The sequence below is a fragment of the Bos grunniens genome, chromosome 24 (genome assembly GCF_055505025.1).
Source record: "Bos grunniens cultivar Pamir isolate PY7600 chromosome 24, Bosgru_T2T1.0, whole genome shotgun sequence".
NCBI classification, from domain to species: domain Eukaryota; kingdom Metazoa; phylum Chordata; class Mammalia; order Artiodactyla; family Bovidae; genus Bos; species Bos grunniens.
The window spans coordinates 36,175,502-36,190,398 of NC_141188.1; the positions used below are offsets into that span (position 1 = coordinate 36,175,502).

General features: G+C 38.8%; 1 protein-coding gene across 1 annotated transcript in view; it reads left to right on the plus strand.

The window, feature by feature from the left end:
• Positions 1 to 2,456, plus strand: part of ABHD3 (abhydrolase domain containing 3, phospholipase) — a 49,859-nt gene extending 47,403 nt beyond the window's left edge. Inside the window, exon 9 of the mRNA XM_086373015.1 lies at positions 1,600 to 2,456. Within this exon, the coding sequence (XP_086229141.1) occupies positions 1,600 to 1,778 (179 nt within the window). The 3' untranslated portion in view covers positions 1,779 to 2,456. The remainder of the gene's footprint in view (positions 1 to 1,599) is intronic.
• Positions 2,457 to 14,897: the final 12,441 nt, after the last annotated feature.

A 14,897-nucleotide genomic window follows, 5' to 3' on the forward strand; every position in this document is an offset into this window, starting at 1 on the left:
CCCATCTTTCTAGGGGATATCATTGTGTGATTTATGATTAAATCAAAGTAGTTTTAGACAGATGGAACTCTTGGCCTTTGACCACAAATCAAAAATTAAACTGTGAACTGTTTTTTTGGCCACGTTGTACAGCCTTGTGGGAATTTAGGTCCCCAAACAGCAATTGAACCTGGGCGCTCGGCAGTGAGCACGTGGAGTCCTAACCACTGGACTGCCGGGAAATTCCCTAAACTGTGAACTTTAATATCAGTTGAATAACATGGAGATTGTTTAGCCTATTTTCATTGGATTAAGGAAGTCTAGTATTTCTGCATCTGTTTTTATATTTCACAGGCCCTTCTTCCACCAAAAAAAATTTCCCAGCATTTAACTTGTTTTGACCTTGGTTGAAGTTTAGACTCATTATTTCTTATTCTTTCCCAAGCCACACTGAAAATAGTAGACAATTGTCTGCATTCTGAGAGCACAGGCAGCCAACATCTTTCACATGACTCCCATGGCCCAGCCTTTTGTTCTCCTGACATGACTGTAACTATCAGTGTGTTAGAAATTCCTGAGTGTATCCAGAATGTGAAAGTGGGGCTCTTAATAATTCCATCAGAGACAAATGAAGCACTTTAAATCTAAGCCCTTAATGTAAGATGATAAAGGAAAAGAAAAATAGTATCAAGTCATTTCATCTGCCCCTCCCCTTAAGTTCTCACATCTGATCCCAAGATAGATATTCTGTTTTAGGTGTAGCTGGCTGGATAAGGATCTGAGTTCAGGACCCATTTAGGACAAGGACTTGGCTTCCTAGGCCTTGATTTAGGGTCTCTAGGTTTATTCTTCAAAGAATGTAGTGAAAGGTCAGTTTTAAACAGGCATTTGGGGTCCTGCGGCAGCCCTTTCTTGAACTGGTCTCAGTTGTCCTACAGTAAAATTACCTTCCGTTCCATTGAAGGGTGTGGAGTAGGGAGAGCTTAACTATAAATAAAAATTCAGAGAAGAAAAAATATAATCACCAATGTTTTACCACCCAAAGATAAACACTGTTACCACTGGGGAGTATTTTATGCCATTGTTTTTTTGCTATCTATATATGTTTTTATAAATCGTATCTATAATTTTGGATTCTTAACACAGCCACCAATTGGCCTCAGGAATCTAACTTCATGTAAAGTTAACCAAAGTCATACATAGTGAATTTATAACTCTCACAAAGGTAATAAGATTTGTTTTTTTTCCCTTCGTGTAACACCTAAGTGGGAATCTTATAGCATAATGGAAGTATTCACCATTTCTTGAATTATTTAATTTCTCAAAAGAAGACTAGGCCTGTACTTCTGTTACAACCAATCGAATGATTCTTCCAAAAATGATGATCCAGTACATGAATGTGAACATGAACTGTTAGAAGAATATGGGTGGTTAATATAAATTAGATTTATTTGATTAGCCATTCTCATTATGAATATTTGTTTAACGGTATTTTGGTTTAAAATGATTAGAAGTGATAAAGTTGCACACTTTTCCTAACAACAGTTAATATATATTTTTCTCTCTCCTTCCCCTCTCTTATCCACCCTCCCGCCCGACCATCCCCCATTTTTCATCAAGCTATTCCAATAGAAACTGCTAAGCAAAACCCAAATGTTGCTTTGGTCCTTACTTCTTACGGAGGCCATATTGGTTTTCTGGAGGGAATCTGGCCAAGGCAGTCCACCTACATGGACCGAGTCTTCAAGCAGTTTGTGCAGGCCATGATCGAACACGGACATGAGCTCTCAAGCATGTAGTTCTTCAGATGCACTTTGTCTGAACTACCATACACAAAGGCAGCTCAGCTTAGTGCACAGCTCTTGACTACTGTATATAAAGCAAATAAGCCAGCAGGTGGTGAAGAGGTCCAGAACGACATGCAGAAACTACTTTTTTGGAGAAACAAACAACTTTGTTGCAAGAAATAAAATATAGATTTAGATGGCAATTTAGGTAGATTTTATTTTTACTATGCCTTACCAAGTATGACCTTAAATAAAGTAGTACAAACATGGAATTGCACTTAACCAAAACTGGTGTATGTAAAAAGATTTTAATTCCTCAGGGTTTTAATTTAGGCTAGTATTTTTTTAGATTACTTATTTTAGGTGATTTATCGTACTTTAGTAATTGTAATAGGACTTTGGTTATTTGAATGTAAGTTATAAGTTGGCACATTCCTAAGGGTATTTATACCTAATGATAGTAACATGAAAACTAAACATAAAATACAATGTGCTAAATCTTTTATGTATCTTAACTTTGAAAAGCAAATGAAACAATGTTAGACTGACTTTACATACTCTTTTACTCTGATAATATTAAATTAAGGCTGACTTATGTTTTATAATGATTATAGTTCACATGATTATTTTTTAAATAGTATATGTGTATACATATATATCATTATATGAAATAAATTCTACCATTTTAAATTGTTTCTTTGTGAGTTTTTAATCCACAGAAAAGTAATCCTGAGAATGTAATTTATGATCATTTCATAAGTGTGTTAGTAACAAATATTAAAACTGTTTTGTTTCACTGATTCCAGAATATTGGGCTCCCACCATTTGTTCCAATTAAAAGTGCTTTCAGCTACAGGAAACCCATCTGACACTGATTTGGGAATAATAATATTTAATTATCTTGCATCACAAGAAGTCTCCAGGTAAGCAGGGCAGGGCTGATATAGATGTCCATCAGTGTCATCAAAAAAACAGGCTCTTTCTGATGCCATATCCCTGGCAGTCAGGATAGCTAGTTATCTCCTAGACACAAGATATAAAATGAACTCTAAAATTCATATGTAGGCAAATGACTGTGATACACTCAAGCTACCAGACCTTAAAGTTGGGCTTCCCAGGTGGCACTAGTGGTAAAGAACCTGCCGGCCAATGCAGGAGACCTAAGAGACACAGGTTCAATCCCTGGGTCGGGAAGTTCGCCTGGAGGAGGGCATGGCAACCCACTCCACTATTCTTGCCTGGAGAATCGTATGGACAGAGGAGCCTGGCAGGCTTTAGTCCATAGGGTTGCAAAGAGTTGGACATGACTGAAGCAACTTAGCACGTAGACACAAGATGGCAGCTCACACATCACGTTTGTACCCTGAGAAGAAAAAGGCAGAAGGAGTGGGGCCAGACACATTAAAATACAAGAGAGACCATGTTGAGGAATCTCTCCTATAGAAAAGCCAGCACAGGTATGTAAAGATATAGACTTGCTGCCGCTTTGGACATTCAGGATAACCTATTTTGTAAGGGAATGGGCAAATTATGACACATCCACAGGGTAGAGCCATCAAAAATAATGAGGTGGCCCTATGTGTAATAATTTATAAAGATATTTCTGATAGCTTATTTAATCTAAAACAATCTGATTCATATATATAGGGTCACATTACAAAAAAATGCAAACAAACTTTTTGGCCAGTCCAATATAAACAAAAATAAAATATAGCTCTACATGCATGTGATAGTGTGTGTGTTTTTGTGTGTTAATCGTAATGAATTGAGCATTTTTAAGTGCTGATGTGGAGGGTCACATTCTCCCCAGTATCTCCACACTCTCATATGCTTTGAGAAAGAAAGGCTGTAGTTTATTTCTACATCCCACGCACTTAGCATACTGCCTGGAACAGAGCAGGTCAACAATAGCTGAATAACAGAGGTTTGTATAAGAATGAAAATACTACCGTGTAAGCCAGATCTCTGATTTGATAAGTTAATTTGAAGTATACTCTGAAGTCTTTTCTAGCCGTCTCCTCAGTTTCTGTTGGTTATTATCATCATTAAACATTTATTCAAAGCCTCACAGAGCATTGTTTTAGAAATAGGGATACAGAAGATACATGGGCTTTCTTTTTCTTTCATTTTTGACACTGTCCTATACTACACATTTTGTTACATCTTGAACCCAGTGCTAACACATATATTTTGTTACAGATCCTCCCCAGCCGGTCCCCAAAAAGGCACCTTCTGCCTGGTGTCTTTTGAGCCAGTAGATCAAGACCAAATGTGGTCACTTGGCTTCCAAAGAAAAGTTTTAGTCTTTGATCAGAGAGCCAAGAGATGCAGGTCCGGCCCTGATGGAAGGGTACATCTTACATACAGATCAGGAGCTGGGAAGAGGAGGGGTTTTTGCAACCTCATTCCAAGTCAGAACATCTATTAAAGCAGTGTCTATTTCCCCTGTAGACTTCAGTGCCAAAATGGCAACAAAAAATCTCACTGTTGCTCTGAACCTAAGAAAGTGCTGGTCATGAGGTAAGCATCCGGCTTCTTGGAACTTAATTTGGAGTCAGTGAGGCCAAACTGCAAGGTCAGGTGATAAAGAATACTTAGGAAATATGCTATTTTAACTACAGTTCTCACTTAAAAGAGTCTTCCAGTCCTAACCTTTTCTACAAACAGGCCAACATATATAATAGAAACTGGTGTTTCTTGTCCTAAAATATGTTATATAATCTTGTCCTAATGATATATTGTTGATATCAATATTGATACCTAAAGAGGTAAAAATTGTTGTATATTTTATTCTTTTAAATTTTATTTCTCAATATTTATATATTTAGAATATAATTTAGAATATACAATATTTATATATTTTATTTCTTGAATATTTATGTATTCAAGGCCTTGTGATAAAAAAGTTTTCACTTTGTCACATGCATTATCAAGCTGTGAATTATTCAACTGTGCTGTTTATCTCTATTCTAAAATTAAGAGAAGCTTCTTCCAGTTCTATCCTTCAACCACTTAAATGTGGGAATTACTTTGAAAAATGTAAATGGTGAGAATTTGACAAGACTAATTTACCTCACTGAGTTATCTCTTTTAAATAAAGACAGTAATTTGGACCAAGTAAGAAAGACTTCACTGTCAGTTAAGACCATGACTCAGTATTAACTTATTACAGGACAACTGTTTATTTGTGCCCTCTATAGAGGGTTGTCCTCCCCCGGAGTTAGACACTGGTACCCAAATTTTGCAAGCAGTACAATGATCATATCTAGACCATCTATACTTTCAGTTTATTGTTAATTATATTATCAAGCATTCAGTACCAGCTGCATATGAATAGACAGGCTGTCAGTGTATTAACAGAGCAGAATGATCACAAAAGAGCATTACTCTCTTTTAACTGTCAACTTACTAATTGGTTTCTGCAAGTTTTAAATATCTTATCTGCTTTACTCTACCTATGGGCAGATAGCTTCAGATTTTTTCCCCCTATCTTTCCAGCCTCAAAATGGAACATGCATAGTGCTTAATTCCTGGACTCTGATAGTGGTTTTTTTCCTTCTAATGCCATATAGGAGTGATGCAGTATGGCCTTTGAAACCTCTAGGTTTTCTTACTAGAATTAAAGGGACTCTGAAAAATATGTCGAACAATAAACTATCATATATGTTTTCATGATATATATTCTAGAATATATGAATAGATATTATAGATAAGATATATAAATATCAATATATGAAGTAAAAATGCCTAATATTCTCTATATTTACCTAGAGCTCTTTATTATCATTAATCATAGTTCCTACTATTTTTAAGATCATTTCTTGGGAAAGAAGTTTGGGCTTGAATTCAGAGCACATGAGGTTGATTCTTGGCTCTGCTATTAATTCACCATTTGACCTGAAGGAAATCATTTGTCCTGTCCAGACTTTGATTTCATCTAGAAAATACAGATGGTTAAAAATATATATATAGCTAGAAATATCAATGTTACAGAGTTATTATGAGGATTAAAGAAATACTAATAACATGTGAAAATACTTTATGAACTGTGACAGTGCTATATATAAAGTACTATGTTGCTATGAAAAGATGTTTACTATTATAAACCAAAACCAAATAACATTTTATTACTAATATAGCTTTCTCTATCTAAAACGCGTTGGGTTTAGGGTAGGGGGAAAAGTACATGTTGATCTCTGTGGTGATACTAACCTTGATCCCTTGGCTAAGGTGGTGTCAGTCAGGATTCACCACAGAGAAGTTACTAATTTTTCCTTTGTAATTGATTCAGGAGTGGGGTGGGGAAGGGAGGAGGGCCTATTTTGAGACTATGCAAATATCCTGTTTGTTTAAATTTCTTTCTACTCATTGGTGGATCTTATCTTGCCTGTAGCAAGGTACTGTTGCATTCTGATGGTCTTTTTCTATTTCTCACATTCCTTCTGTGTTTATAACGGAAATCCTTATGAAAGAAAATGCTGTCACTTTTCTCCCACTGGCCCCATTTCTTTGTTCAGGTGTTGACATCAGTATAGATTCATGAGTATTTTTCTTTGGCTTGTAATTAAATATCAATACTATCCTTATTTTATTGTTCAATTTGTTTCAGTTTGGGCATTCTGGATGGCTTCTATGTCCCTTTAATATGCCTTTTTTTTTTTTTTTAAGTGGGTTGGCATCACCAGATGGTCTAGTCTCATATTTTATTTTCTCTAGTCCAGTCTTGGAATCAATACAGTTCTTCAAGGAGTCCTGATTTCTTTTATTAAAGAATGGCATTTAAAAACCAAGATACTGGGACTTCACTGGCAGTCCAGTGGTTAAGACTTTGCCTTCCAGTGCAGGGGTTGTGGGTTCAATCCCTGGTCAGTGAGCTAAGATCCCACATGCCTCAAACTGCCCCACCACCAAAAAAAAAAAAACAAACCCAAAACATAAAACAGAAACAATATTGTAACAAATTCATTAAAGACTTTAAAAATGGTCCATGCCCCCCCCAAAAAAAAAATCTTAAATAAAAAAGAAAAATCAAGATCTGGATGTAGATATGCTCATTGCTACAGGGGTCCCAGTGCTTGTAGCCCTTTTCAATGGAGTTAGGAAAAAATTATATGTAAATATAATGCATGCACATGTCTATATTTATCTATCATCTATAAGTAAACAAGTCCATCCATACTGACACCTCTGACTCCAATTCAGCAACAGAATGAATTATCATTTCTTATTTGTAATTTCTTCCTCTAAGTTAGAAACCTGGCTCTGATGGTCTACAATATATTTACTTATTTACTGAACAATACAACTAAAAGTAGATAAAGTCGTTTCAGAATTTCTAACCTACACTCCTGTGAGAAATTTACTTAACTTCACTCAATGTGGTTATGTGACTCACTTGTAATACACTTAGATTCATTTGTGATTATCTGTATTCCATCCTTCTTACCACATCCTGATGGATTTTTAAAACTTTATATAAAGTTTACTCTTTGTGATGAACAAGTCCATGAGTTTTAACAAATGCACAGAACTGTATGTCCCCTACCACAGCTCCCTATTCAAACTTACTATCACCTGCCTAATTCCCCCATGATACGTATTAATAGAAACCCATTCTCTCCATCCCCACAGAATCTGGCAACCACCAACCAGCTAATATTTATTAGCTGTGCTTTCTGAGGGCAAAAACAAGGAATTTATAAACTTTTTTTTTTTTTGCCACGACACACGGCTTGTGGGATCTTAGTTTCTTACCAGGGTCAAGGCAGTGAAATGCCAAGTCCTAATCATTGGGCCACCAGGGAATTCCCTAAGACTTCGCCTTTCAATCACTGAGTCATACTGTTTAAGAAGCTGTGAAAAACATAGCAATGAAAAAGAATACCATCCATGAAAAATTATTGAGAAAAAATTAAACTTGAAGCAGGTAAACTTCAAACTTCCAGTTTATAGGAAGTTCAGGGGTCAAAGGAACATGTTAAGAGACCAAATGGGGTGCAATCAGTAAAATGAAGAAGTCAGGAAACTTTACAAGTTGCATGGAAAAAAACCAAAATGGGGTAAAAAAACAAATCAACTGCAAAAATATCATCCATAAAACTTTATTTTTTTTGGCCACACCATGTAGCTGGTGGGACCTTAGAAACCTGACCAGAGATTGAACCTGTGTCCTTGGCAGTCAAAGTATGGAGTCCAACCCTAACATTGATCCTGTGGTTATATTTTTTAAAACTGCCCTTATTTTTCAGGAATACACACTGAAACATTTATAGATGAAATATCTCACATCTGCTTCAAAATAATCCAGTGGGTCATGGCAGAGGGTAAGGGTGGGGAGATGGGTGGCAATACAGATGAAACAAGTTCGACCAGAGCCGACAATTGTTGAAGGTGGGTAGTGACTATATGGGAGCTCAGTGTACCAGTCTATTCTGCGTACGTGTGAAAGGTCAAACAGAATGAAAGTGGAATATAATCCCACTAGGAAATACTTATTCAAAGATGAATATAATCAATTACTATCTACCAAACCACTTCAAAATCCTGCTGAGAGTAGTCAGTTCAGCAATACACTGCAAACGATTAATCAAGTAGAACATTCCCATTTTTACAGGGGCCTCATCCCTTAAAGCAATGGAGGATACACTGTGACAACCAACTTGCCCAGCTATAAATTCATAGGCTCTTTGTCACATATATAGACTGGCCAAATTCCATTTTAAACCTCGAATAATGTGTAGAATTGTTACCTTTACAATTTATCCTGTCCTTAACAAGTCAACTGAACAAAGCAGGAATAATATTGTAGCACAGGGGCTAAGAGGTCTCTTTCATTAGAAACTGTATCACACAGGAATGGCATTTGGCAACAGATAATACAAAAAGCAATTTACTATAGTTTGTTCTAAAGTAGTATTTTTTTGTTGCAGAACAGTAAGTTCGGGAGAAGACAGTTGCTGGCACTGGTTAAACACCTTAAGAATGTGAAGGTCTAGGTCTTTAATTCTCTTGGCCTTTTCCTCATTGTAAAAAATAGCTGCCTTAGCTCCAGTTATCCCATCTGTGTTCCAGGGAAGAAGGTGGAAGGGATATAGAGTAAAAGACCCAAGACAGATGATTCTGTTTTTAATTTGAAAAGAATAGCTTCTCCAGAATCCCTGTATGAGATTTCTATTTACATGTCATTAATCAGAACTATTCTTTGGAACTCTGCATTCAGATGCTTATCTCTTTCCTTTTCTCCTTTGCTTTTTGCTTCTCTTCTTTTCACAGCTATTTGTAAGGCCTCCCCAGACAGCCATTTTGCTTTTTTGCATTTCTTTTCCATGGGGATGGTCTTGATCCCTGTCTCCTGTACAATGTCACGAACCTCATTCCATAGTTCATCAGGCACTCTATCTATCAGATCTAGGCCCTTAAATCTATTTCTCACTTCCACTGTATAATCATAAGGGATTTGATTTAGGTCATACCTGAATGGTCTAGTGGTTTTCCCTACTTTCTTCAATTTCAGTCTGAATTTGGCAATAAGGAGTTCATGATCTGAGACTGTATAGAGCTTCTCCATCTTTGGCTGCAAAGAATATAATCAGTCTGATTTCGGTGTTGACCATCTGGTGATGTCCACCTGTAGAGTCTTCTCTTGTGTTGTTGGAAGAGGGTGTTTGCTATGACCAGTGCATTTTCTTGGCAAAACTCTATTAGTCTTTGCCCTGCTTCATTCCGTATTCCAAGGCCAAATTTGCCTGTTATTCCAAGTGTTTCTTGCCTTCCTACTTTTGCATTCCAGTCCCCTATAACAAAAAGGACATCTTTTTTGGGTGTTAGTTATAAAAGGTCTTGTAGGTCTTCATAGAACCATTCAACTTCAGCTTCTTCAGCGTTACTGGTTGGGGCATAGACTTGGATTACTGTGATATTAAATGGTTTGCCTTGGAAATGAACAGAGATCATTCTGTCGTTTTTGAGATTGCATCCAAGTACTGAATTTCGGACTCTTCTGTTGACCATGATGGCTACTCCATTTCTTCTGAGGGATTCCTGCCCGCAGTAGTAGATATAATGGTCATCTGAGTTAAATTCACCCATTTCAGTCCATTTTATTTCACTGATTGCTAGCATGTTGACATTCACTCTTGCCATCTCTTGTTTAACCATTTCCAATTTGCCCTGATTCATGGACCTGACATTCCAGGTTCCTATGCAATATTGCTCTTTACAGCATCGGACCTTGCTTCTATCACCAGTCACATCCACAGCTGGGTACTGTTTTTGCTTTGGCTCCATCCCTTCATTCTTTCTGGAGTTATTTCTTCACTGATCTCCAGTAGCATATTGGGCCCCTACTGACCTGGGGAGTTCCTCTTTCAGTATCCTATCATTTTGCCTTTTCATACTGTTCATGGGGTTCTCAAGGCAAGAATACTGAAGTGGTTTGCCATTCCCTTCTCCAGTGGACCAGTCTGTCAAATCTCTCCACCATGACCCGCCCATCTTGGGTTGCCCCACGGGCATGGATTAGTTTCATTGAGTTGGACAAGGCTGTGGTCCTAGTGTGATTAGACTGATTAGTTTTCTGTGAGTATGGTTTCAGTGTCTGCCCTCTGATGCCCTCTTGCAACACCTACCGTCTTACTTGGGTTTCTCTTACCTTGGGCGTGGGGTATCTCTTCACGGCTGCTCCAGCAAAGCGCAGCCGTTCCTCCTTACCTTGGACAAGGGGTATCTCCTCACCGCCACCCTTCCTGACCTTCAACATGGGATGGCTCCTCTAGGCCCTCCTGCACCAGCGCAGCCACTGCTCCTTGGACTTGGGGTTGGTTGTAAAAAAAGATCTTCACAACCCAGATAATCACGATGGTGTGATCACTGACCTAGAGCCAGACATCCTGGACTTGGGGTTGGTCCTCTGAATGCAGAGTTCCAAAGAATAGCAAGAAGAGATAAGAAAGCCTTCCTCAGCGATCAATGCAAAGAAATAGAGGAAAAACAACAGAATGGGAAAGACTAGAGATCTCTTCAAGAAAATTAGAGATACCAAGGGGGCATTTCATGCAAAGAGGGGCTCGATAAAGGACAGAAATGGTATGGACCTAACAGAAGCAGAAGATATTAAGAAGAGGTAGCAAGAATACACAGAAGAACTGTACAAAAAAGATCTTCACGACCCAGATAATCACGATGGTGTGATCACTCACCTAGAGCCAGACATCCTGGAATGTGAAGTCAAGTGGGCCTTAGAAAGCATCACTACAAACAAAGCTAGTGGAGGTGATGGAATTCCAGTTGAGCTATTCCAAATCGTGAAAGATGATGCTGTGAAAGTGCTGCACTCAATATGCCAGCAAATTTGGAAAACTCAGCAGTGGCCACAGGACTGGAAAAAGGTCAGTTTTCATTCCAATCCCAAAGAAAGGCAATGCCAAAGAATGTTCAAACTACCGCACAATTGCAGTCATCTCACACACTAGTAAATGCTCAAAATTCTCCAAGCCAGGCTTCAGCAATATGTGAACCGTGAACTTCCTGATGTTCAAGCTGGTTTTAGAAAAGGCAGAGGAACCAGAGATCAAATTGCCAACATCCACTGGATCATGGAAAAAGCAAGAGAGTTCCAGAAAAGCATCTATTTCTGCTTTATTGACTATGCCAAAGCCTTTGACTGTGTGGATCACAATAAACTGTGGAAAATTCTGAGAGATGGGAATACCAGACCACCTGATCTGCCTCTTGAGAAATCTGTATGCAGGTCAGGAAGCAACAGTTAGAACTGGACATGGAACAACAGACTGGTTCCAAATAGGAAAAGGAGTACGTCAAGGCTGTATATTATCACCCTGCTTATTTAACGTATATGCAGAGTACATCATGAGAAACGCTGGACTGGAAGAAACACAAGCTGGAATCAAGATTGCCGGGAGAAATATCAATAACCTCAGATATGCAGATGACACCACCCTTATGGCAGAAAGTGAAGAGGAACTCAAAAGCCTCTTGATGAAAGTGAAAGTGGAGAGTGAAAAAGTTGGCTTAAAGCTCAATGTTCAGAAAACGAAGATCATGGCATCCGGTCCCATCACTTCATGGGAAATAGATGGGGAAACAGTGGAAACAGTGACAGACTTTATTTTTCTGGGCTCCAAAATCACTGCAGATGGTGACTGCAGCCATGAAATTAAAAGATGCTTACTCCTTGGAAGAAAAGTTATGACCAACCTAGATAGCATATTGAAAAGCAGAGACATTACTTTGCCAACAAAAGTCCATCTAGTCAAGGCTATGGTTTTTCCTGTGGTCATGTATGGATGTGAGAGTTGGACTGTGAAGAAGGCTGAGCACCAAAGAATTGATGCTTTTGAATGTGGTGTTGGAGAAGACTCTTGAGAGTCCCTTGGACTGCAAGGAGATCCAACCAGTCCATTCTGAAGGAGATCAGCCCTGGGATTTCTTTGGAGGGAATGATGCTGAAGCTAAAACTCCAGTACTTTGGCCACGTCACGGCGAAGAGTTGACTCATTGGAAAAGACTCTGATGCTGGGAGGGATTGTGGGCAGGAGGAGAAGGGGACGACAGAGGATGAGATGGCTGGATGGCATCACTGACTCGATGGACGTGAGTCTGAGTGAACTCCGGGAGTTGGTGATGTACAGGGAGGCCTGGCGTGCTGTGATTCATGGGGTCGTGAAGAGTTGGACACGACTGAGCGACTGAACTGAAATGAATCAGAACTAGGCCAAATGGATCCTGATAAGACCAAACTGAGTGGGAAAATAAAGCTTTTAGAGCTTGACACATTTCTATTCCCCTGAAAACTGGGCTCTTGTAAGAGTAGAGCATGAATACTGAATTGGTAACTAACCATGTATGCTACCAAACCCATTTAACCCGAGGTCTTCAAAATTTCAGCTTTTTAAATTTCAAAGATGACCATACCTCATCTTTGGGTTTTGAATAAAACTGAGAAGACAGGTAGGTTCAGATTACCTACTCTATTAGTGGTTAAGACAGATTAAAGAACGTAACTTGGGTTGGAAGATAAAATTAATGCTTTTCTTCCCCCGAAGCACATTTAGAACAAGCTTATGGGAATATAGAGCACTCTTACTCAGTCCTTGGATCACAAATAAAAGAGGAAGTCATAGGGTGGAGGACCTCTTAGAAGATGCCTCTAAGGAATGTCAACAGAACAGTCTTCCTTGGGGAGGTAAACAAAATGGCCAAGGCTCTTCTACCCTCAGTATCTGATGAAAGTGTTTGTTGCTCAGTCCTGTCTGAGGTTTTATGACTCAGTGGACTGTAGCCCACCAGGCTCCTCTGTCTATGGGATTTCCCAGTCAAGAATACTGGAGTGGATTGCCATTTCCTTCTCCACAGGATCTTCCCGACCCAGGGATCTAACTCCTGCATTGCAAGTGGATTCTTTACTATCTGAGCCACCAGGGAATCCCAATGGCCAGTATTTTATGGACTCAAGCAGGAACATGGAGAGAGGAAGAGATACCCTACCCCTATATGAGAGATAATCTTTAGGTTTTCATTTTCAGGGATACTCCCTGATAGTTATCATTTTATGAGAACACTGAGTAAAGGTTGGCAGCCTATTATAAAAATATAATTAGGAAATTTAAGCACATTATTTCTTACTGAAAGATAAATCTGAAGTATATCACATTATAAGATCCTGGTTTAAATAAACTTGCTTCTCACTGAGGCACAGTATGTTCTAAGCAGAGTATTTGGTTTTTCTAAGTTGCGTGCCAACAAGAACATTTATACATGGACTGTATCAATGTTACCCAAAAGAAGTATAAATATACAAAGAAGATAACTCCAAAAGAGAAAACTACAGCTTAATGAATGGGAGAAACTGGATTAGAGGTGAAGCTGACTAGCAGTAAGGAGTAGACACAAAAGTGAGGAGATGATTAAGACAGATGTAAAGCCCTGTTCTCATGAGGTTGATTTTGTGTCAAATTGACTGGGTTACACGTGTGTGGGTATTTGCCTTAACATTACTTCTGGGTGTGTCTGTGAAGATGTTTCAGATGAGATTAATATTTGAGTTGGTGGACTGAGTAAGGCAGATTGCCCTGTTCAGTTTGGATGGGCACAGTCCAATCTGTCGAGGGTCTGAACACAAGTAGAGAAAGACAAGAGTTTGCTCTGTGAATTGGACTGATTGATATGAACTGATCTTCCTCCCTCAGACTGGAACTTCCAACCATCAGTTCCCTCAGTTCTCAGGACTTGGACTTCCACCATTGATTCTTAGGCTTCGGGCTCAGTTGGGAACTTTCTTAGGTCTCCAGCTTGTAGAAGGCAGATCATTTCTGGTTTTCTGTCTTTTTAATTGTGTGAGCCAATTCATTATAATTCATCTCTTTGTATATGTAAATATCTTTTAGTGGTTCTGTTTCTTTAGGGGAACACTAATACAGTTTCCCAAGAAAGATGACTGGTTTCCTTTCACCTACAAATGCATTAAGATTCATATCAGCCAAATGCCTCAGGTGACATTTGATATTTCCAGCAAGGAAAAACAAAAAGCAATTGTCATAAGCTTTATCTGTGTACAGTTAAGGGAAAATACCCAATAAAAACAAATGTGAGACCCTGGCTCAAATCTTAAAACTGCAGAATGAAATACTCATTCAGATTGTGCAAGCTGTAGATGAGTCTGTGATCCAGAGGCTTTTACTGGGCAAAAGCAGCAGCCAAGGGAAGATTAACCTGCCCATGGGTCAAGACACAAAACCAAGGCCCCTGGCTTGGAATTTCTTGTCACTTGCCTCTGTGTATTTTATTTTGGCTTCTCTGTTGTTCACCAAGTTGTGTCTGACTCTTTTGCAACCCCATGGATTGTACGTAGCCCATCAGGCTCCTCTGTCCATGGAATTTCCCAGTCAAGAACGCTGAAGTAGGTTGCTATTTCCTTCTCCAGGGATCGAACCTGGGTCTCCTGCACTGCAGACAGATTCTATACTGTCTGAGCCACCAGGGAAGCCCTTTGTAAACGAAATCTATTATATATTAACCTTACTCAAAATATAGGAAACACACAGAACTTTAAAACTTTTACTTAGGGGAAAGACTGATTCAGATAAATGAACACTACCGTGGTCCTGCACAGAA